The sequence below is a fragment of the Solea solea genome, chromosome 5 (genome assembly GCF_958295425.1).
Source record: "Solea solea chromosome 5, fSolSol10.1, whole genome shotgun sequence".
Taxonomy (NCBI): Eukaryota; Metazoa; Chordata; class Actinopteri; order Pleuronectiformes; family Soleidae; genus Solea; species Solea solea.
The window spans coordinates 13,043,673-13,066,998 of record NC_081138.1 but is presented as its reverse complement, the minus strand read 5'-3'; the positions used below and the strand labels follow the sequence as shown (position 1 = coordinate 13,066,998).

The 23,326-nt window shown below is 38.6% G+C and overlaps 1 protein-coding gene across 16 annotated transcripts in view; it reads right to left on the bottom strand.

Moving 5' to 3' along the window:
- Nucleotides 1–22,722, bottom strand: part of ppip5k1a (diphosphoinositol pentakisphosphate kinase 1a) — a 29,701-nt gene extending 6,979 nt beyond the window's left edge. For 3 of the 16 annotated variants that reach the window (XM_058629229.1, XM_058629234.1, XM_058629235.1), the window contains exons 1-27: nt 22,640–22,722; nt 19,284–19,777; nt 18,876–19,071; nt 17,588–17,678; nt 17,390–17,475; nt 15,187–15,341; nt 14,630–14,731; nt 13,619–13,780; nt 13,381–13,502; nt 13,167–13,268; nt 12,787–12,873; nt 12,622–12,697; nt 11,903–12,012; nt 11,549–11,634; nt 11,323–11,448; nt 10,014–10,135; nt 9,732–9,914; nt 9,362–9,503; nt 8,751–8,974; nt 8,156–8,283; nt 7,964–8,078; nt 7,749–7,856; nt 5,648–5,776; nt 5,432–5,563; nt 4,997–5,090; nt 3,300–3,425; nt 1,267–1,329 (exon numbers count right to left, since the gene is read on the bottom strand). In XM_058629229.1, the coding sequence (XP_058485212.1) occupies nt 1,267–1,329; nt 3,300–3,425; nt 4,997–5,090; nt 5,432–5,563; nt 5,648–5,776; nt 7,749–7,856; nt 7,964–8,078; nt 8,156–8,283; nt 8,751–8,974; nt 9,362–9,503; nt 9,732–9,914; nt 10,014–10,135; nt 11,323–11,448; nt 11,549–11,634; nt 11,903–12,012; nt 12,622–12,697; nt 12,787–12,873; nt 13,167–13,268; nt 13,381–13,502; nt 13,619–13,780; nt 14,630–14,731; nt 15,187–15,341; nt 17,390–17,475; nt 17,588–17,678; nt 18,876–19,071; nt 19,284–19,427 (3,211 nt within the window). In that variant the 5' untranslated portion in view covers nt 19,428–19,777; nt 22,640–22,722. Of the gene's footprint in view, nt 1–1,266; nt 1,330–3,299; nt 3,426–4,996; nt 5,091–5,431; nt 5,777–7,748; nt 7,857–7,963; nt 8,079–8,155; nt 8,284–8,750; nt 8,975–9,361; nt 9,504–9,731; nt 9,915–10,013; nt 10,136–11,322; nt 11,449–11,548; nt 11,635–11,902; nt 12,013–12,621; nt 12,698–12,786; nt 12,874–13,166; nt 13,269–13,380; nt 13,503–13,618; nt 13,781–14,629; nt 14,732–15,186; nt 15,342–17,389; nt 17,476–17,587; nt 17,679–18,875; nt 19,072–19,283; nt 19,778–20,470; nt 20,720–22,639 lie in introns of those variants that run through there. The other 13 variants (XM_058629231.1, XM_058629232.1, XM_058629236.1 and 10 more) reach the window with 10 other exon arrangements.
- Between the last annotated feature and the right edge of the window lie 604 nt (nt 22,723–23,326).

Sequence of the window (23,326 nt, the reverse complement as noted above, 5' to 3'; positions counted from 1 at the left end):
GAACAGTGTGGGACAAATTAGGTTTTAAAAGGGTAAAAAGGGAATTACATTTTTTAAATGAGCACTGGTTTACGTAATCTGATTGAAGGTAAATTCCACACATTCTGTCAGATTTTTATGTATGACAGGTAAAGTACTACTGTGCAGAAAGGACTTGAGGTTTGAGTAGAAAAAACCCCATTACATTTCAACTTCCCTTACACTGGTTAAGTTTTCCATGTAATGTATTTGCAGCCTGGTCGGGTTCGGGTGAACAATTCATGCTTGTGTGTCGGGCCAGGTCGGGTTCGGGCTTAAAGACCCGTGGGCCAGGTCGGGTCGGGTTGTAATTTTCAGGCCAGCTGAGAACTCTAATACTAGTGGTAACAGGGCATGGTGATTGTTTCAACAACAAATATTATTTGATCTTTCATTAGAAATATTGTCTGACAGCCCTACTGGACCTACAGTGGATATTACCTTCATTTGTCAGACTTTCTTTTAACTGTGAGGAGGCAGCCTTTAGGTTACGCCCCAGGGGCAGCTCTTTTTGGACACTTGTATGATAACATTACACAGTATACAATGCCAAGGAAATTATCTTTCACACTACAGAGAGTGGGTGTGTCCACTTATGTCATCACTTTAACAACTCAAGCAAACAAAGAGAAGTGGGACTGTGCTGAATCTAAGTTAAACTGGTCTCAAACAGACAAACTGCAAGACACTAAAAATATTATCAAAATAAATCACAATGGGCTGAATCCATAAAACGCAAAGGCAATAGAAATATATATCATGTGTTCACTGTGATTGAATGAGGTTTATTATCATCAATGTATAAAGGCGGGATGGAATGATCACAGCCTATGAGCATGTTTCGTGTTAATTGCTATAAAAGACAGAAAAAGATTTTAATTGAGAAAATGTTTTGTTTGAGTTCTAATGCTTTTCATCATGGGTAAAAGCAGTTTAAAGATGGCTGTGTTTTGCACATCACTACAATGATGCTGCTGAAAAATTTGCTGACATTCCCCATCTCCTAATTCACAAATTGAATGACCAGTGGGAACCCTGGTTAGAAAGAGAATGTCAGGTTGTGTTAGAAAATAACAATCCAAAGCATATGAGGAAAAAAATGTCAATAATTAGAAAACAAAAAAAACTAAAATGGAAACCTGGTATGCTGGAGGGCCATGTGAAAAAAAACCCAAGGTAAAAATAAACTGAAGACATGCAAGACAAAGGGAGGTGGAGTGGAAAAATACTTGAAAGAAGCAGACGTACCATTAGTCGGATGCTTTGCAAACGACACAGAAAATCGTTTTACTGCCGGCATAGACAACAACTCTGAGGAAATAAAAAAAAAAAATCACTAGTGTTACTATGAGCCACAGTAATCATTGTTTAATCATTTCTCTTTTATCTTCCAATGTGGATGCAACTGTGTAACGTATAGCTTATATGCGAAAGAGTGGTTAAAGAATTAGAAATACCTGAAGTTAATACCCGTTACCAGGCACCTAATGTCAAAAATGGTCTGTACCTAATGTCAAACTACTTGTTACCAGGTTCCATAATGTTAAAAATGTGGAGATGTGTAAAGGTGGCTGCGGATCAAGAATCAGATGGAACATTCATAGATGACCAAGTGAAACAAAATGGTTATAGCTTAGGAGGTGACAAGAACACAGAAAAAAAGCCCATCATTTGGGTCCAAGCACACAAAGTGCAATTGAAACTGAACTGAGTTATTCAGGTTATCTTGCATTTTACTTCTTGAAATCTAACTGACAAGCTTAACAACAAGCCCACTTAAAGTGACAATGTTCTGACTGGTGTCATGTTCTGTAACACAAAGACAACAACAGTGAGAAATACCAACTGTGTGAACCTGACTGGTGCTACAGCATGGAAAAAAATTCAAAAAGCATGAAACCAACGCTGCACTCAGAGGAGCATGCACTGCTACACTGCAATTCAGGCAAACTGACTGCATGGAAAATACAATACTTCATTTGATTCTTGAAAATGATGGTATAACAAGATGGATGACAAAGACCAAACGCGAGGCAATGTGAGACAACCAGGAGGATGAAGGCTGAGAGGAAAGAAATTCTGTATGACACCACACTGACGCCTACTGGACAACAGACATCACCTCAGCCACAAAATTGTGGCCAAGAACGTTGACCATGTTTTGAGCATTGTTCAGCCCTGAATATTGACAATTCATAATTTCCTTTCATGTATAATATTAAACATGTTTGCCTGATGTCAGCAGAGGGGGCTAAAATATTGGAAAAAGTTTATGATGAGAATGTAAAATTCAGATGATCACAGTCATGATCATTGTCTCTGGGAGACATATGTTTTGTTAGTAAGTAGTCCCAATAAGAGAAATGGAAACTGAAAGACTGCAATAAGAGGTAAATGCAGCCATGGAGCATGCCAGAAAGAAAATAACACAGGAAATCATAATCTTAGGATTGAAGGGCAGTAAATTAACACAAACTGAACAGCTACGTTATAACCTTCATGCTGTAGCTCTGAAGGAAATCATACATTTTGTTTAGAATTGAAAAAAAAAAAAAAAAAAATATATATATATATATATATATATATATATCAAACCTCTCACATCTAACAAACTAAAGAAAAACTTGATGAACAGTGTATATTGGGTTTAGAAAACTGAACTGGCCATGAGTCAGCATGTATAGAAATGGTAAAGGAAAAATGCCAATCATAGTCAAAGTGATGTATGTCGAAAATATCCACTGGCACAGATGACTATGATGGCGCTTTTTTAATTCTAGTAAACGTTTCATCTGATGATGTGTCACCTAAATTGGATAAAACTAACCTGTTCTAGTGGCATATTCATCCATCAAAATATCTTATATTTTCATTAATTCGCTGCCTTTTTTGTCTTTTGGCAAGAATAGTCATAGATTCATAGCCTTGTTATTAAGGCTGAATCTTAATTTACTTTACACTTATTTATATCCAGTCTATAATTTCCAGAATTCTTGAAAAGAACATTAATATTAAGTAAAACAATAGAGTGGTGAGAGTTTTCTGAATATGTTCTTCTTCTGTGATTTTAGACATTGTCTGACTACTTCACTGCTACTTAATGCTTAACATAATATGCAGTGCACATTTCTACCTATTTTATTCATTGTGCCCAGTTACCTTGCAGGGTTTTGATACTGATGTCCAACTCACAGTATTTTATGTTTTTAGGAGTGAGAAAATGCGTAAGACACTGAACTTCTACCAACCCTGTGCAGTTTGGTGAGGTCTCAAACACGTACCGTCTTTGTAGGATAGACTGCCAGTGGAGAATTTTTTGCGGTGTGCACGTGCGTAGTCTTGCAGATTAGGGGCACTAGAGGACCCACCTAGGACAGTGGTGCTGAAGAGCCCGGCGCACTGAGAGCCTGCGAGTGGGGCGGGGGGGGGGTTAGTCACAACTAGATAACATGCTTAAGCAGCCCAGTTCACACTACATGACCAGATTGTTGGGTGGCTTTTTTGAATCATCTCTTTGAAGAGTTTGCACAAAGCAATTGGCAACTGACAATGAAGCACTCACTGGGGGCTTTCGTAAGCAACTGGAACATTGGGCTGAAAATCATGTAGTATAAACTAGGCTTGAATCAAAACAACTAGAATCAATTAGCATCTGAGAAAGAGAGAAAAGGAGACAGAAAAACTGAAAAAAGACAGACAAGGCAGACAGACTCAAGAACCCAGAAGAGACCATACAACTTAGACCAAGATCTCCCTCTCTCTATGTTTTTCACTCCTCACAAGAGGCAGGAGGAGAAAAAAAACAGACTGAACTTTGGCAGTTTGTTACATATTCAATGTGTTAAGCATCTACTTTACATTTTCCTTGTACCTTTCATTTTCATCGGTACAAGGAAAATAGAGTAGAATGGAGATAAAAACAGAGCTTGGAGGAAAAGGATAAAAAAATGCAACTAGTCCTTGTGACTCTCATGACTTCCCCCCTCCTTTTTGAAGTGTTAAGCAGTGTCAAGATGTTGTGCTTTAGTTCTGACACAACCAAATGTTTAACTGCAATATTTATGACAGCCAACATTTCACCACTGTATGGCAACGCAATAGAGCTATTAAAAAAAAAAAGAGGCTTTAGTCACTTATTCAGGCTTGTGCTGAGGGGGAAGAGATTGAGGTTCATTGCCATGGAAAAAGGACAACGCACATTTTAATTTGTGTGGACCTGTGTAAAGTTTAAGGGGCCATTCACATGCAGCATCTAAACAGGCTTGAGAAACACATGGAAGAAGGCAGAGAGACGTTTTGAGGGGCTGTGCTTTTTTAACATCCATTTTCAATTAAGCAAAAAAAAAACCTGGGTGCTGCAGAGATGTATAAAGTTGCTGCAGCCTCATTGAATAAATGAATGTATTCAACCAAAAATAAAATAAAAACAATGGATTTCCACCATTGCTTTTTCCTCAGCCCAGACTTGTTAACTGATTGATGAAAACAACGTATGGGTGTATCAAAAACATGCTGCATGTGAATTAAATAGAATATAAAGCCTCCGCAGAGAACACATTTTTTATTGTTGATTTTTATCGTTTAGTTTACATGTGTGAAGCTGAAATTAAATTTCAGACCATGTCATCCAAACATTCTTAATTACATCCACTCAAACTGGATTATTATTAAGTACAAACCAATGTATTTGTATATAAGTGTTTGTTATTTAAAGAAAAAACTGGCATGAAATTCAGATTTAGTTTCATCATATATATCAGCACCTATTGTATTTGGAAAGTAGTTTTCTTCCAAGCAGATGTTTTAACAAATACAGGTATATGTTCATCTGTCTGCCTGCCTGCATGTCCCAGTGGTGTGTGCACTGTTGGATACTGTAGTCAAAACTCATCCAAAGAAAGTTGCACCTCTCACTCAGATTAATTTTGCATCGTCTTTATAAATGGTTGCTATGGAAACAGGGCATGAGGAGACCTACCTAATCCACTTTGTTTCATCTCAGGGGACTGACGTGTGCAGAAAGAGAAGAGGCGATAACTGCCTACTTTAGACGATGACGTTTCTGACAGGACCTGGTGGAACACACACACACACAATCACACTGATTAACAGGAAAACTGGCATATATGATATTACACAAACCAGTCTTCAATAATGGCTGCTAAATTGCAGAGTAAAATGTGATTTTGGGCAACAGGAAAGGCCAAAACCATAAAAGAGAAACTCTGGACCTATTAAACATCACTGATTAAATAAGTTACTGAAAATTATCTCTGTTGAGGTTTGTTATTTAATGTTTGATAATAAAATATGCTGTAACTTTGCAAGCCCACAGTGGAAGACGGTTTAAAACCGAGTTCAGAAACAAGACTTCACAATGCTTTATTATTTGCATTAAGTCTGTGACACCCACCTCCATGGATCCAGTTTTTCGATTGCGTACAAGTGGAGACCTCTTCTGAATAGTGATTGGCTCAGACAGTGGCCCAGCGCGGTCCGTCTCATCTCGTGAGAGATCCTCAAGACTGCCAGGGTCCGACTCTTTCTGCTCGTTGTGAGTGAGCAAATGAAGAGAAAAAATGATGTAGACTGTGTAGAATATTGATGAAATGCTAGGACGTGATAGTACCTGTCGTGCTACTTCTGCAGAAGCGGGCCTGAAGCCAAAGCCAGTGGGTGCGTTGTCTTCCTCCTCAACACCTTTGACCCCTGGGCTGAAGTGAAGCTCTACATGGAAGCGTTCCTCAGAGGTCACGTCCTTAAGAAGAACAGAGGTGTTTGAGATATTCTTAAAAAATGTCTGAACCATTGCCCCACCAGACAATCAAGTGAAATGACTTACAGTGCTCAGCGTAAATGAGTACACCCCCTTCGAAAAGTACCATTTTAAACAATATCTCAATGAAAACAAAAACAATTTCCAAAATGTTGACAAGACTAAGTTTTATTTAACATCTGTTTAACTTATAACATGAAAGTAAGGTTAATAATATATCTTAGAGAACAAAATGTATAGTTTTACTCAAATTGGGATGATGCAAAAATGAGTACACCCCACTGAAAGTCTCTGGAGCAAGGCTAAATTTTAGACTACAAATGTCCAATTTAACAATAATCAACCACAGGTGAGTCTAATTATTCATCACACAGGTGTCCAGCAGACAGTTGACTATAAACCCCTTCCCATTTCATGTTGTTAGCAATGGCACCACATGGAAGAGAAATGACTCAAGACTTGAGAAAGAAAATCATTTCTTTACACCGCAAAGGTGAAGGCTACAAGAAGATCAGCAAAGCTTTACTTATCAGTCAGAATACTGTAGCAAAAGTGGTACAAAAATTTTAAAAAGATGGAACTGCAACCATCTCACAGAGACGTCCAAGTCGTCCGCGGACGTTAACACCTCGACAGGAGCGTCTCCTGATGAGAAGGGTGAAAGAAAATCGGCATGCAAGTTCACTGCAGTTATCCAACGAAGTAGAAAGCCAAACTGGGGTGACTATTTCCCGTGACACAATACAGCGTACACTGCAGAGGAATGGCATGCATGGGTGCTGTCCCAATGGAAGCCTCTCCTAAAGCCCAGGCACATAAAAGCCCGCCTAGAGTTTGCCAGGGCCCATGCTGACAAAGATGAAGACTACTGGGACTCTGTACTTTGGAGTGATGAGACCAAGATAAATATTTTCAAACTGATGGCTTCAAAACTGTATGGCGTCGCAAAGGTGAGGAATTCAAAGAAAAATGCACGGTGCCTACAGTGAAACATGGTGGTGGCAGTGTCCTTATGTGGGGTTGCATGAGTGCTGCTGGTGTCTTGGAGCTGCGTTTCAGTGATGGCATCATGAATTCACAGATGTTTTGCTCTATACTGAAAGAAAAGATGCTACCATCACTCCGTGCCTTTGGGCGTCGTGCACTTTTCCAACATGACAATGATCCTAAACACACATCGAAGGCCACTGTTGGATTTCTGAAGAAGAAGAGGGTAAAAGTGATTCAGTGGCTAAGTATGTCTCCTGATCTGACCCAATTGAACACCTATGGGGAATTCTGAAGAGTTGAGGATTACTCTCCATCCAGCATCCAGTCTCTAAAAGAGATAATTCTTGAATGGAAAAAGATTGATGTAGCAAAATGTTTCAAACTTGTTCATTCCAAGCCTAGAAGACTTGGTGCTGTCATTAAAAATCATGGAGGCCATACAAAGTACTAGATTTAGTAGTTTTTGTTGTGGGGTGTACTCATTTTTGCATCGCCCTTATTTCAGTAAAACTGAAAAATGTGTAATCTAAGTTATGTTATTGACCATACTTTCATGTTATAAGTTTAACAGATGTTATACAAACTTATATATATACAACATTTTGAAAATAGTTTTTGTGTTCATTGAGATATTGTTTAAAATGGTACTTTTCAAAGGGGGTGTACTCATTTACGCTGAGCACTGTATTTTCAAGAATTTTGATTTGAGGAATATAAAATATCCTGATTGTGTACTAAAAATTAATTAAGCAGCTGTACAGTGACGCATTTTAACAATCCAAGTCTACATTTGATGACACTTCGGTACCTAAATAGTGGTTATTTACTATTTAATACGACCATTGTTACTAAACGGGTACATTAATTTCTAAATTGCATATTAAAAATGTGTGCATTTACACACAAACAAATGACCAGATAGGCAGGTGCAAGTAAATAACACAAATAATAACACCCCTCCTACCTTATTGTTATCCTCATATAGCATGATGACAATCTGAGTCATGTAGTTAAGTTCAGAGACAGCACTGAGGTAATCCATGGCACGCTTCCACTGCTGATCCTTCTCCTCCTTTTAAGCACATATGCGCACACACACACACACAAAAAGAGAACCTTAGCTTCACCTATAATCCCCCCTTGAGAAACATTTAACATTCACTAGTGTTGATTTCTTACATCAAGCAAGCCTCCATAGCGGAAAAAGCTGAGCAAGGAGTGGACGTGACTCTCACTGGTGAAATACAAACGTGTCCTGACATGGCGTCCAGGAGACAGGACTCCACGAGAGTACCTGCAAACAAGTCAAATTTTTTTCAAGAGGTCTAACTGCAAATCTTTTTCTACAACAACAAAACTAATCAAACTCACAGAGGATGTAGTTTGTTGACAAACTCATCCTCATGGGTCCTCTGTAGGTCAAGCCGAATCTTTCTGACCAGTGGGAGGCAGTAGGCATATGCTATGTCCAATTTCTCCGCTTTATTCATGCCATATTCCTAAAACCACAAAAAAAGCACATAAATGAGTGATATTTCTTTCTTAGTTTAAATAATGTGAAAAACAGTCAATTGGTCTTATTTATATAAACACACCTTTTAAAAAAATACATTTTAACACCAATTAAAAAGTTCAAAATTGATCAACATTTAATTGTAAATCATACACACTAAAATGTCTGAGCTTGATTATTGAACTTTCCTTCATGTCTTTTTTTCACCTTTTAAATGTGAAGGACTTCAAAATACAAAAAATAAAATGATTTCGCTACATTTTGAACAGAATTATAGTAGGTAAAGCAGTTATTTGGCTTTTCTTCTGGTTATCTAAACTCATCTTGGACAGTTACAAAAGAAAAAAAACAACCTTATGCACAAAATGTTCGAAAATATTGCTTTGCAATTTTACTCTATAAACATCTGCCTTTCCTGCTCTTTATTCCCTCCTTCCTGTACCCATCTCTCACCTGAGGGATAACAATGTCAGCCAAAGCTCGAGACAACCTAAACAGCTCCAGTGTGTCTTCCAGGCCCAGAGAGGCATTGTGTATGAAATCGTACTTCACACAGTCATAAATGTCAGGTATTTTACTGATGTCATAGCGGCCATTCTTCATGCGGAAGTCTTTTTCAAGTTTGGACCAGCGCTGCAGCATCAGCTCCAGTGTTTCACTGTGGTACAACTGTAGGTCTTTGGAGACAAGACGGAGGACAAATAGTTTAAGATGAGTGGAACATTTGTTCAATTTAATTTGGTTTTGAAATACTTTTTAATATGAGCCAATAATTACTGTTGTAAAGCATCAGGAACCGATTGATGACCTGTTTGAAATGGATCAACTAAACATCTGACAAGACTGACTATCTTCAGTTAGGCTTTACATAGGCACAGCATTTTTTGATGATATTATAATGACCACAATTACCTGTGCACTGTCTTAGTTTTGAGTGTTGGATGCTAACAACTGTTTATTAACACTTTATACAATACAAAATACAGATGAGGCTGTATGAAGTTTTTCAGTCAAGCAGATCTATCACCAACATCCCACTAGAGCCAACAGAGGAATTAACGCACCAGCTGATTTGGGGTCCTCCATTCTTTTGCGGATTTGGTACGTGAGGCTCTGAATGAGGGCATAGACCTTGTCACAAGTGGCCACTGGGTTCTGGACCATCTTCATTGAATTCATCAAAGAGTCACTACAGGTCGGGGCCAGCTGTCACACAAAGAAAAGGAGAAAATTATACAGCAGAACAAACACAAATGGCAAGAGGTTGTTTCCTGGTCTATGCCACCATCCCCACACCAAGTTTGATACAATTTGGCTCATTGCATTTTTGCACAATCATCAACCGAATAGTGCTGAGTAATCTTCTGTTCACAAGTAACTACACAGATCAGGAAACTTTTGAAGGCTCAGTGATGAACAAATTTAATCAATCACCCTGTCATAGTCCTCTTCGATGAAGTCCCTGTCCTTTTGCAGAATCTCGTGGAGCCTGGCCTTGACACGGTGCTGGCAGCTGCTCAGTGAGTCGCTGTCACTGTCTAGCAGCCCATTCATGTTGGCACTCTTAACCATCTGCACCAGGATGGGTGTCAACTCACCCTCCAGAGCCAGCAAACCCTGTTCACATAAACGACACAAACACAAAAAAAGTTGAGGTTTTAGAATCAAACTTTCACATGAGAAGGTTGAACAACCTGCTCTCTGGACACTGCATACCTTTGCAAAAGCTGCCGCTGTCATCTGCACCCTGCCTTCATCAGATGCATATATCTTCAGGTCATGTCTGTAGGTGCTGTGTAACCGCAGTAACCCACATCCTGGAAAACCAGCATAGTCACCTACAAAAACACAGAACTCACATTGTTAGTGCATAAACTATGTACTGGTTTTAAGTTCACCTAAAGGTAGGAAGGGCATGGTACCAATTTACTCTTCAACTTGGGATGAATGGATAGCAGAATTAATGAATTTATTTGATGATTAAATACACTAAACTACAATTATTACGTTTATCAAAATGACTGAGGATAAATATTATCATAGTGTGTGTAGAGGATCTGATCTTTCATAACACTTGGTATTGGTACTTGCACTCTGTGCTATAGCTTGCTGATCTTCTTGCAACCCAGCTGCCACTCTGATCCTTCTTAAATATCCTATGATTATTTGCTTTGACTTTCTGAAGTTATGAGGTTTTCTTGTCCAGGTTTTTATTGATTAAAGCTTTGTTCTAAAGCCTAATGTTTTTCAGTCTCAACAATCCTCAAGTGTTACAAGATCATGTACCATGATTTTATGTGTTTATATTGTAGTTCTCTGCCAAATTAACCAATTTATCCAAGTTAACAGTGCAAGAGCATTGACTGATGTATAAAAAGAATCAGAACCACATAAATACAGAGAGGAGTGGAACGCAGCGGTCTTTTAACCCATATTCTATTTCTCTCTTTTATCCTCTCATGGGAATTAATGACTGCTCAGTGGGGTGGTAAAAAAAAAGTAAACATTCAATCACTAACGGTCTGAATGTGTGCATTTATTCACATACACACTAACCTCATGCCTGTTTTGAGAACAAACATGTTTTTATGACTGTAGAGATGATTATGTAACATATAAGCGCTAATTAGTGCACACAAAAAACAAACAAAAAACCAAATCTGAAACTTACACTGGTCAGAAGATGTCAGCTGAGAGGGTGGTCTCTAATCTGTGCTACACATTCATGTAGTTCAGGAATGTGGCCACATGCGATCTCAAACCACCTTTGCATGTGCTTTCTGTGATCTGAACTGAGGACACATTCAGACCTGTGTGTGACCTGAATGGGGCCTTAAAGTCTCATTAATAAGTGGCCACAGCCTATAATTACAGAAACCATTACCAGATGGGTTTATCCCTCAACTATTTAACATGTAATAAAAAAATTATTAATTAAAATAGCAATATAATCTTGAGAAGCAGTCAACAGCCACATGTGTACATGACATTGTTTCAGCAGAAATAGCACAAAGATGCACTTCACCTTGTCCCCCAGGGTACATGCAGCGGAAAGCCCTTCCCAGCTCTTCAGCCTGCACTCTGCCAGCCGGAGTCAGCTCTCCTCCCCACTTCAGCACCAGCAGCAGAGACGGACCTTCCTTCCGTGAGTCTGAAAAACAAAATTGGTGGAAGATAATTCATACCCACTTCAAATTTTTGGACATCTTGTATCTTGGTAAAAGTAGAAGGTGAAAAGAAAATGCTCCTACCTTCTTCCTCACTTGAGGTTTTGGGCTGCCCATAGGGCAGGTAGGTTAGTTGCACTTTTCTGTTGATCCCAGAGAAATGGCCATACCTTTGTAGCATTAGAAAATAAAACAAATTCAGACTCATTAAAAGCTAGAACTATTTATATATAAACATGGTTGTATTCTACCTCTAAACAATTATGTCTATAATGGCTACTATAATGTTAGTATGATTAATACAAAACAGGATAAGGATGTTTCCTTACCAGAAATACATAACTGAACTTGTGCACACATTTCCTCCAGTACACACTACAGGTTATATTGTCTTGGGGACAATGGTTAAACAAGTGAACCAGTTTTCTTATTACTTACATTTCCAGAACAGTCTTCAGCTGCTCTAATTTGGACTTTTTCTCTTCTATCTCACAGTCATTGTGCTGTCCTAGTTCTGCTAACAACTGCCGTGTGATGTCCAGCACCTCCTGATGTTCAGAGTAAAAAGCTGTCAGAGACGTTATACATGTTCACACAAAGTTAAAGCAACACAGACTTCTGTTCAGACAGTCTCAGGAGGCTTTTAAGATGACATGTAGACGGGGGTGAATCATTAAGTACTCTGCTATGGTGACAAAAGGCCAAAAGAAAGACAGCTCACTAATGAGGCCAGAACAGCAAACATCTTTGCATGAAGAAAGATTGGCTTTGTACAGACTGGGATGTGGATATTTTCAGAAAGGATGATAAGAACTATCGCAAAAGTACATCCATTACTATCCCACGCCACTGATAATTGGCAGTGAATAGGCAGTGAAAAAAGATTTCTAAAATACCTTTCATCACAGTGCAAAGGGAAAAATATACCAACATTAAAATTACTTATAAAAATGTGTGATATACAATTTATTAAGTATACAATATAATTCAGAGCATGTACAAATTAAAAATGGCAGCGGTGGCACATGCACATTAATGTATCTACTTGCATCTATTTTGACCCTAAAACAGTGTTGGGTTGATGGTATAAAATGTTTAAATTCTGGGACTGGAATATATGTGACTTATATATTACTGTGTGTGACTGGTTTTTTTACCTGAAGTTGTTTTGGTTTCTTCAACTTTATTTTCCCTGTTTTGTATCCTCCATATTTTTCAAACAGCTCAAAGAACCTGGACGAATCAAAAACATGGCTTTATAAAAAATCAAAAGAAAACAATCTGTCACTGCAATTAAAGCAGAAACAACAAATTTTACATACATGGGGTTGCGGACTTCCATCTTCATCTTCTGCTTAGGCGTTCTGTCTCCATGTCGGATGACAGCAATGACACAGCGCAGCTCCATCCTGAAGAGGACAAAAGAAAATTGTAACTACAAACATATTTAAAAGAATAGTATTTTCTAAAGTGAAAATTGTGAAAATAAAACAATTTAGCAGAACTCTGCACGAAGGTCTATAGTACAGACATTCATCACATAAAATCCAATTCATAACACACATTTTTCTATTAAATTGATATACAATTTAAGTGTCTGTAATTTAAAAAAAACATTGATATTTATAGGTTCAACCTAATTAATGTGAAATATACTGGTCACACCACCACTGGAAATGTTTATAGTTCTACTGCATCTCACATGGTCCCTGAAGTAGTGGGAACAATGGGGATGTCCTCTGCCTCAGTAGGGATGGACCAAGGAATTTGAAACTGAGGAGCCAGCTCACGCATCACAATGTTCCTAAAGAGGAGTAAAGATATAATAAATGAATGGATTAGAAATGAACTAAAGCCAGCTCAAGCTAAAGAGAAAACAAGACAAGGATGGGGAATGAAAAAAATAGAGATGGTACCCGAGGATTTTGGCACAGTCGTCATAGTACTTCATTGAGTTCTTCACAAAACTGAATCCATTGACATCACAAACATAGGAGTGACCATTGGCTCTGAGAAGGTCAAAGCCACAAACAGTTTGCTGCAGAGGAGAACACATTTCATTCAGTGATGTGGAGATGCAACTGCATCAGTTAACAATTAAAGAACGACAAACAGAGACTAACCACACTACATCATCAGCATGCCTTTACTCACCTTAAATGCAAGGCAAACCTTACGGGCCACCAGTTTTTCCATGGCAGAGAGCATGACAGGGTAGCGAACCTCCTTGCCCTCGCTGTCTCTCTCCACCTTCCCATCCAGAGCTGGGGACTTACGGGCTTCAGCATGAGCATAGTCCGGTCCCACAGTGTACACCTAAGAAACATAATACAACCAGTTATTTTAATCAGTATTTTTTATTTTTTTTGTTTAAGAATGCAGAGGAAAACCACAGAGACAGATGTTGGTGCAACAGGAGAGGACATGAGGGATAGGGTAAGACGGAAACAGATGATCCGTTGCGGTGACCCCTAGGGGAGAAGCTGAAAGACGAAAAAACTGATCTAGAGAAACACTTAGCCGTTTCCCACAAAGCCAACACACGCCTTTATCGCACAAAATGATTGAAAAAATGTCCTGAATCCTTCTTTACCACAAAAATATAATAATTTCTTCCGTGTAATTTCTTCTGTGGGTCATAACCTCAATTTCATCCAAATCCATCCTTTAAATGTTTTGAGTTATGCTGCTCATATTCAAACATACAATTGCTGCCAAGAGCTCCTGGGTGGAGATAAATTATTGGGCCATACCTAAGAAAATTACCATGCAAAGTGGGAGTGGCTAGTTCAGAAAAAGTATTTCCCACATTTATTTGAAATGTGCATTGAGGAAATTATGTTTCATAAAATAGCATTTTGGTTCACTCTAAACAGTTCCACACTCTACAAGGCACCATTAAGTCAAATGTATATTATCATATCTATGTATATTGGTTTGTGAGTTTGACTAACCAAGAACCAGGTGCATATATTGATCATTTTGTTGGAATTTCAGGTAGCCTAGAAGCTCTAGCAGAACCCAAATAGTGAGTGTACAGTCAATGGGAAAATGAAATGGAACCTTTACATTTCAGACAAAATAAATTACATTCCCTTTACAAGTTCCATATTACATTTTACATAAGTGAGTTACTTACTGCTTTGATATTAATCAATACTATACCTTAACATCTGTGCCATCTGTTGGCATGAACTCCTCATATATGTATGAGCCCGTCTTCCTCACACTGCTCTCTGGCGAGTACACACTGCTTCGACTCCCAATCTGCACAAATAACAATGAGTAGAAACAAATGACTGTCTAAATATAGTTTTGCAGCTCCAAGTTTGAAAACAGTAAATGACAGATGTGGTTGCTGCTCACAGTTGTGACAACAATTTTACACATCTTTTGAAAAAAATTATAGATTTCAAAATATATTTTTGGTAGATGGTTTAAAGTAGCGTTTTTCATAAACGTGGACGGCACCTGAATAATCAAGCTTGAAGGTCTTATCCTTCTCATCCTGATTAATAAGATTTAAAATGGGGGATTAGTGTAATGGTCATGAGATCACTGGTGTGGGAAAAGTTGAATGGCTTAGAAATAAAAACTACTTTGCAGTTCAAAACGAGTTTTGAGTTTTGTAATTAGTTGCCACTTTCATCATAACTGGCCCTGGAACTTTGAACTGAATTTGGGTTGAGAACAGGACTTGCAGAAGAAAAAAAAAAAAAAACCTTTCTGAAAAGACGCTGACTGCCTCCACCAGCAGAAGTGGGATAGTAGATGTAGACATTGTGGTCCTCGGCACAGACAGGCTTCTCAACAAAAGGCTTCTGGAATATCTCTCCATTCACCTCCACATGGTCCTCGCCTTCCACCAGGTTACACTCTGAGAAACACACAGAGCACATGTTTCTGTTTGCTAGGAAACTTTTTGTTACAAACAATGATATACACAGATGACGTCGGACCCATCAGTGTTTATTCTTGAGCTCTCTCACTCTGAGGACTGCAGCCCTGCACTATTACTCAAGGACAGCAGTGATTCAAAACATCTAATGGCTCATGACACCAGGGACTATCTCTGTGTAACTTCATATCACAGCACTGATGACTGTTTCACATTTGATTCTATATTTACCCACAAGCTGAAATAAAAACAATGCAGTCTTGAACTAGAGAAGGGACTCAGCAAACCTCCACCAATGCCGCTAAGCTTTTCACACTGTCAATTCAATACACGCTCTCTATAGTACTGGGTGTGTACTATGTACAAAAAAACTTTATATAACTATATTATTCCAAATATAAACAGTTTCCCTGTATACTCGTGCAGACTTGTGCTGAACTTTATAGCTGTCCATCATTTTGATGGACAGGGTTGTAAAAATTGCATCATCGTCTATTTTTATCCATCATAATTGTTTTTAATTTATAATGAGACATAGTCTAATAGCATTTAATTAGCATTTAAAAACAAACCAACCACAATAATATTTGCAGGGCTTTTCAGACACAGAATTGTATTAAATGCTTTCATTTTTCCAGCATGATAGTGGAGGGAGGCCACTGAAATACCTCTGCGTCTCTGCAAATATGAACGATGCAAAGATAGTGAATTAGACAATCACAATTAAAATGTGAGCAAACTATTTACAAGAAATTAAACTGAACTCAGCTGACCTATTGTAGCCTGTCCTAAATTAATTCAAACCTTCCTCCTTAAACTTGGTCCTCGCTTCAGCGTAATCAAACGCATCAAGAGAGAGAGACTGAGGTGAGAGAGGTTCTGTGTCTTTGTGTCAGAGAGACGGCATTTCATAGTCGTTTTAATGTTCTGAAGACTGAAACCGCACTCTGCAAATCATTTATCAGAAGGACAGATATACACAAACATGGGCAAAATATAAAAACTACTCAGCAGAGGGAAATTGAAAGTGCTGCAAGAGCATATACCTCTATGTTCCCGGTCCCCTCTAAATTTGACCCAATCATAAGACTCTGACACTGTATGTATACAATGTATACTCCCTGATTATTAGGGCTGGGTATCGTGGGCAATTTCCTAAATCGATCCGATTTCAATTCATAAGGTTCTGAATCGATTAAACATGATTCGTGTCGATTCAATCTGCTCTTAAATAATGAAAATGGCTCAACTGTGTTACAAAATACAAATGTACTGTAGCGACCTGCAGTAATGTCTGTTTATAAAGTGTACCTGTATTGTAATGTTCACAGTGTTGACTGTGTGATGCAGTGAATGTGTGTGGGGTTAAGACAGGTATGTGGTTGGATGAGCAAGATGCTGGTGTGTGTGTGTGTGTTGCTGTGACTGTGATGAGAGCAAAAGTTCGGTGCAGACCTAATGTTTATGGCTGTATTATTTTGGCGGGGTTTTGGCCGACAGTAACCGTGAAGTTTCTGCAATAAAGTCGCTGTTGCTGACTAACTCCGAATTCATCATTTCAAGCAGAACGTTACAGTACTTACATTACAGTAATTTTTTCTCTTCACCATAAACAACAGGTACGACTGCGTTGACAGTGATGTCCAGGTGTCACAGGTTATAGCGACCCTCTCTGCTGAATGTCGTCTTTCACACATGTATACATCATGGGGATAACAGTTTCAGTCAGATGTTTACGTTGCACCATAATGTAGTGTTGTTCGAGCACCTGAACAGTATAATGATCTCTGCATAATTTCTTAAGAATTTGTGATAAGTGTTATTTACACAAATCTAATTCCATATTGCCCTACCCTCACATGGAATTTTAAGAAAATCAGTTCATGTGTAATCCTAAAACAAAGACTCCTTGGCTGAGGTAAATAAGAAGAGTAACTGTATTTTCAAAACTTCCCGTTAAGTATAGCATTTAAAGTGCTAAAATGCATCAATGAAAAAAAAAAAAAACTCATCAAGAGCACACTGACCATCAGGTTTATCTGGGTCACGATTCAGCACAGTATAGCGCGGCAAATCAATCCCTTCCTCCTGCAGGATGCGATATACCTCTCTCCTGTTAAAACATACAAAATAAATAGACAATTATACTTTCTCTAGCCTTACTTTAGTTTGCATGGATACTTTTTTTGAATACAAGAATATGAAGTAAAGGCATGTACACTTACCTGTCCTGTATGTAGTACTGCATGTTCAGGTCATTGATGAGCAGAGGGTTTCTAAGTTTGGCGTAGCTCACGGCTTTGTCCAATGGGAAGCCTGGTTTACATGGATTGAAATAATTCAACAAAATAAGCTAAGCCTTATTTTTTGATTCAGTGTTGAAATGCTGAGGTAAAATGGTTTTCTTTCAAAGCAGTTGTTTCGTGCTTCACAAATGTGTATGCCTCTGGTGTGACCTCATCAGAAACTCCTATTGAATTCTGCCAGCCAGTATTGGCTGGAGCATTAGTGTCGTGTACGGTGGAATCCTTCCCTGCAAGGTCTCTTTATCAGAGAAAATGGCAGATTATTGATCTTGATGGAAAGCCCTTTCAGCGGGGCAAAAAAAAAAAAAAGAGTACCTGTCTCGGCCAGCCATATTAACTTTGGAAGGGGGACTGTGGGACTGCATCCCTTGGTCTGTCGTTTTATAAATGGTACACACCAAAATCTTCGTTCATAAGTCACTGGTCTCATTCTGGGACCCACTGTGTTAAAACACCCTTTCAGTCTCACCTTTTGAATCAATAGAACAGACTTAAAAATGTTAGCTTTTAAGTCAGCCTTGTTGCTGTCTCTTGCTTCACCTCAACAAAGTGGGTGAGATAATTGCCCTTTCAGAGTACCAACCTGTACAAAGTCTTTGTGTGGAATGCATTTATTTAAAACTTAACCTTGATTTTATGCCTCAAGTGTTGTTCCTCGTAGTTTGCATATGTTGTGTCCGGTAAGGCCATTATGCAAAGGAAGAGTGAACAGCTTGTGTCCTGGGCAAAGAATCACCTAGGCCAGCAAAGTCTCTCTCATTAGATTGTTGATGTTATCACTTTGGCCTATAGATCTATGGGTCTGCAGCCACCAGAGAGGTGTGCACATTCTACCTGGGGTCTCGCCATGGGCTCTTTTTAAAAAGAATCTCCATCCAGGAGATTTGTGCTGTGGTGAGTTCCCTACACACCTTCACCAGACTTTACAGGCTGGATGTTACAGCCCCTTCTCTAGCCCACAAGGTGCTTAGAGTGGTTATGCTTTAATAAGGCTTATCCTAGGACATTTGTCCCTTCTGAACATCATTCGCAATGTGAGACACTCATTCATGCTACTCAGAGAACTGGGGTTACACAACAAGTAAACAACAATTTTGAAAATACAGGTAAATCTTTGAAGGAAAAAACTATTCTTGCTGTTCATTAAACAAAATGAAAAGCACTGAAAGCACTGTCAGTGTACAGCATGTGTTTGTGTGCATTGTACCCTTCGAGTGAAATGAAATGAGGCAGTCACACAGAGGCCATTTGTCCACGGGCTCGTTGAGGATGACGTCCTCTGGGAAGATGACCACAGTAATGTACTCAAATTTGCACAGCCTCTCCAGGATCTGGGTCATTGGCTTGGACTTAGACTTCTTCATCATGCAGCAGATGCCCACCATAATCTGTTGCTCTGGGGGCTGAGGAGAGGAAAGAGAGCAACATTTTATGAAAACAACTGCTTTGTTCTTAATATTTAAGAACTCAACCTCTGGTAGCTATTGATGTTGTATCTGTTAATCTTTTCTGAAAGAAATTAGTGGTATGTGGCATTCCTGCTGGCTGTGATTGCAGGGAGAACAGACAGACAATAATGAATTAGAGGGTATGTAGTGTGACAAAAGTCTCCCACCGAGTCTGTGTCTTCGTCGTCCTCATACAGATCCATGTCTGTCCTCATGCTGTCCTCCAAGACCTCACTCTCATCATCTTCGCAGCCCAAGAAGAATCTGGGAGTGCCACACCGGCTCTCACCCGAGCTGTTGGGCTCTGACATTACAGTCCCCCGCAGCAGCCTTCAGCATCCCACCACGCCATCGACGTCCACCAACGCGCTGCCAGAGCGGGTCACCAATGGGAGGGCACAAGGTCTGGGAAAATGGACAGTTCCACTCTGCCTAAGTTGGATAGCAGAGCTGGGAGATGAGGGTATGCAAGGCAGACGGGTAGAATGGCCAACTGTCTCCTATTATGTTGTTAATCAAATCTCTCACTCTTCATTCAGCAGTTTCACAACTCACATAAATGGCTTAGGTTTCTTACAGGCCTTCTTCAGCAGCTGAGAGACCTAAGATCCAATTGTCTGAAGACAGTACTTTCCTCCAGTTTAATGGAAAACTGATAGCCCTACAAAAGAAACAAAACATTTAACATTATTCAAGAATTCTTTTTATCATGTTTTGAATGAGTATTTTCAGCATAGAAGAAATGGCACCAGTTCCAACAGCAAAAGCATGTATCTAGAAATAAACCTACCAATACATATATATATATATATATATATATATATATATATATATATATACATAAGCAGAAATGGCTATGTACTGGTCCAATAATTACCTCCAACACTTACTCGACTGTGACATACTGTATTTACCCTGACTCTGCAGTCTGGTGCTACAAAAGAGCAGAGGCATTAGCTCCATTCTGCATTTCTATCACCACTAAACATTAGCCAGTCATGGAGACAGGACAGGCAGTGGTCATGTCCTCAACTACTCATTACCCCTCTGCACGCTATGAGACACACATCTGAACAACAAACCACTTTGCCATCAGGCACAGTCACTCAAGTCTGACTAGTTACAGAAGAAAAATATTGTTATTCACAGCAGCAGCCAAGGCAGACGAGGCCAAGTGAAACAGTAAACAAAGTGTCCAAAGCGTTAGGGATCTCCTGCTGACAGAACTCAAATAAAACTGTAAAAAAAGGCTGCATTTCCTCGACACATTTTGTCTTTTTGTTCTGTCTAAAATCTCAGGATATTACAATTACCTATTAAAAAAATAAATAGATAAATAAATGTTGATATTTACAAAGCTGTACTCTTCTTTTTCTTTGGCCTCCACCCTGTCCACACCTTGAACCAGATGACTCAGGACTCCTTGCTGAGGCACGCTCACAGCTACCTGGTCTAACAGAGCAGGAACGGTAGCAGAAGTAATTTCAATAAATTACAGGTTTTTTCATCTCGTTCATAACTGTGACAGCTTTGTTTACTTGACAATAACTGAGTAGATTCAGATTAGGTTAAGACACCATCTAAATCAGACTAGCAGACTGAAGAATTATCATTTACCAAAGAGAGCGTGTGATGGGCACACTCTACTTTGTTCTATCTGAAGGCTTACAGTTTTCAATTTTTCGACCGAGTCTTCTAATTATTTCCTGCAGAGGTGCAATGCTGCCCAACAGGGAAAAAGTTTTCTGTCCTCAGTTCAAAGTTATTCAACACAGTTTTAAGTTCTTGATTGCAGTTCTCTTTCACAGTTCAACGTCTTCTTTTTCTACTAATTTCTAGCAGGCCATACACCAACAGGTGTAATGCTGTCCAACACAGTTCAAAAGTTCAAAGTTCCTCAACCAGTTCAAAGCTCACATCGCACATCAAAGTCCTTATTTTTATAATCCTTTACAAGGTAAGTCCTTCAACACAACTCTCCATCACAGTTCCATCAAAGGTTTTTCTTCTTAAATATTGTTTTTAAAATGGTGCTGCTTTGACAGCAATTCCTCAATATTGAAAACCGATTTTAAGGAAACACATGAAAGCCCCAGGTCAGTCAGTTAAATAAACAACTGTTGCCGTTCTCTTGTGACATTAAAAAATAAAGCATGTCCACACTGGCACAGACTATCTCGGTGTTATCCTATAATGTTCAGATAGCTGGCTAATCCACAATGCCAGAATCTAAGTCTAGTTAGGATAACCTCGTCTCTTCATTTTAACTTCATTGAAAGCCACTTTTATAACTGAATTTGTCTCTGTTTCATCTGCCACTCCTCTTGCCACTGTTTCACTGCATTTTCTTCAGACACTCACAAATTCATCCTTTCATATACAAACCCTTAGAACTAATATCTCCCTGGCCAATGCTTCTTTAGCAGGTTTATCAGACATTTCATTTCCTACAACTCCTGGGTTTCCATGGACCCATGTAAATATTATATTACAGTCCATATCCTCAACCCTGAATAGGCAACATAAGATTTCAACAAACAGGTAAGGACAGGCCCTTGATTTTTCATCCCTCAGCACCATCAGAGCTGCAAATACTGGCATGCCATGACACTAATAAGTAGTCACCAGTTTCAATAAAGTTATTCTCTCCATTACTTAAATAAATGTATAAGAAGGGTAAATAATTATTGTTGACATTTATGAATGATTTACCATTGAAATCAGCAGTATAATGATGCAATTCATCTCCACCTTAGCCAATATTTTGCTATACTCAATTTTTACTACTCGCTAAAAGAGAGAATCTCCCCATCATCACCGAAAGTGCTACATAAATAAAGTGAATTATTATTATTATACAATAATTACTAAAGACTGCAACTAACATTCACTTTTTGTATCACTCAACAGGTGATGTGGCCCAAACAAAGAGAAAAGACACAGAAATAAACCTATTACCCAGCAATATGACAACATTTTGGAACATATTTTCAATGGAAAACAGTGCATAAAACTGGTGCTGCTTAACCCTAACCCTAAAGGCAGATGGTGATCAGCAAAAACAAATGACAATACATGATTTATCTCTTTACTTTAAAAGACTGAGTCAACTTTCCCTAAAATGCTTTCAGACTTTTGAACCCTGCTATCGCACGCACGCACGCACGCACACACTACTTACTGTATTTATGCAAATACGTACACACACGTTAGCCACAGCGGTATGACACTTGAGTAGACAATTTTAATGTTACTCTCCACCGTGCTCCGCTATTATCCTCGTACAGTTTGCAAAACTATTCCCGGTAGCATCCGTCAATTTTAGCAGAGTAATTACATTCAGCAAAATTTGGCCACTGTTAGCATTAAGCTAACTAGTATCCTGGTGTTCGTAACGACGACATGGGCCTACATGTAAGACAAATACTTAACTCCAGTGCTATAATTCATGTTAACGCTTAAGACAAGAGAAGTGTGGATGACATTTCTATTATCAGCGAGAGACATTGGATCATGAACTCACAGTGTCGAGTTAAGGTTTGTTTCGCTGCCATGAGCTCCCTTCCTTAGGCTGTTGACAGTTGGCCCCAGAACGACACTTTTTTTCAACAGTTTGACGTAGTGATGAGCAACGTCAAAAATGACCAATGACAGAAGAGAACGCATGAAAGAAGGCGTAACCCTACAACACACGAGCCAATAAGCACAGCGTAAGTCACTCGCTGACAAAAAATGTGGGGTACCTTTGGCGACCTCTAGTGTTAGTACTGAGACTAGCAGGTAGTTCACCTGTGAGGGCTCATGGAGACAAATGGTAAACAACAGTTTGTTTAATTAAAATGATAATATGCACATTCATTAGCAATGTGTGAATGGAAAGACCATACAGAAATGGTAAGGCATTTTATTAAATAATGACTAATTCTATAGTAAAGAAAAAATAAGCATTTCTGCAGTTATTTTATTTCAAAATAATTTATTATCATCAACAACAACAACAACAACAATAATAATAATAATAACAATATTATTATTATTATTATTATTATTATTATTATTAATAATAATAATAATAATAATAATAATAATAAAAATAACAACAACAATAATAATAATAATACAATTTTTATTACTATTTCTGTAACACTTGTGTTCATCAACTCAGTAGTATAATGTCTCTCTATCTGGAAAATCGAGCCTATTTTGTCAT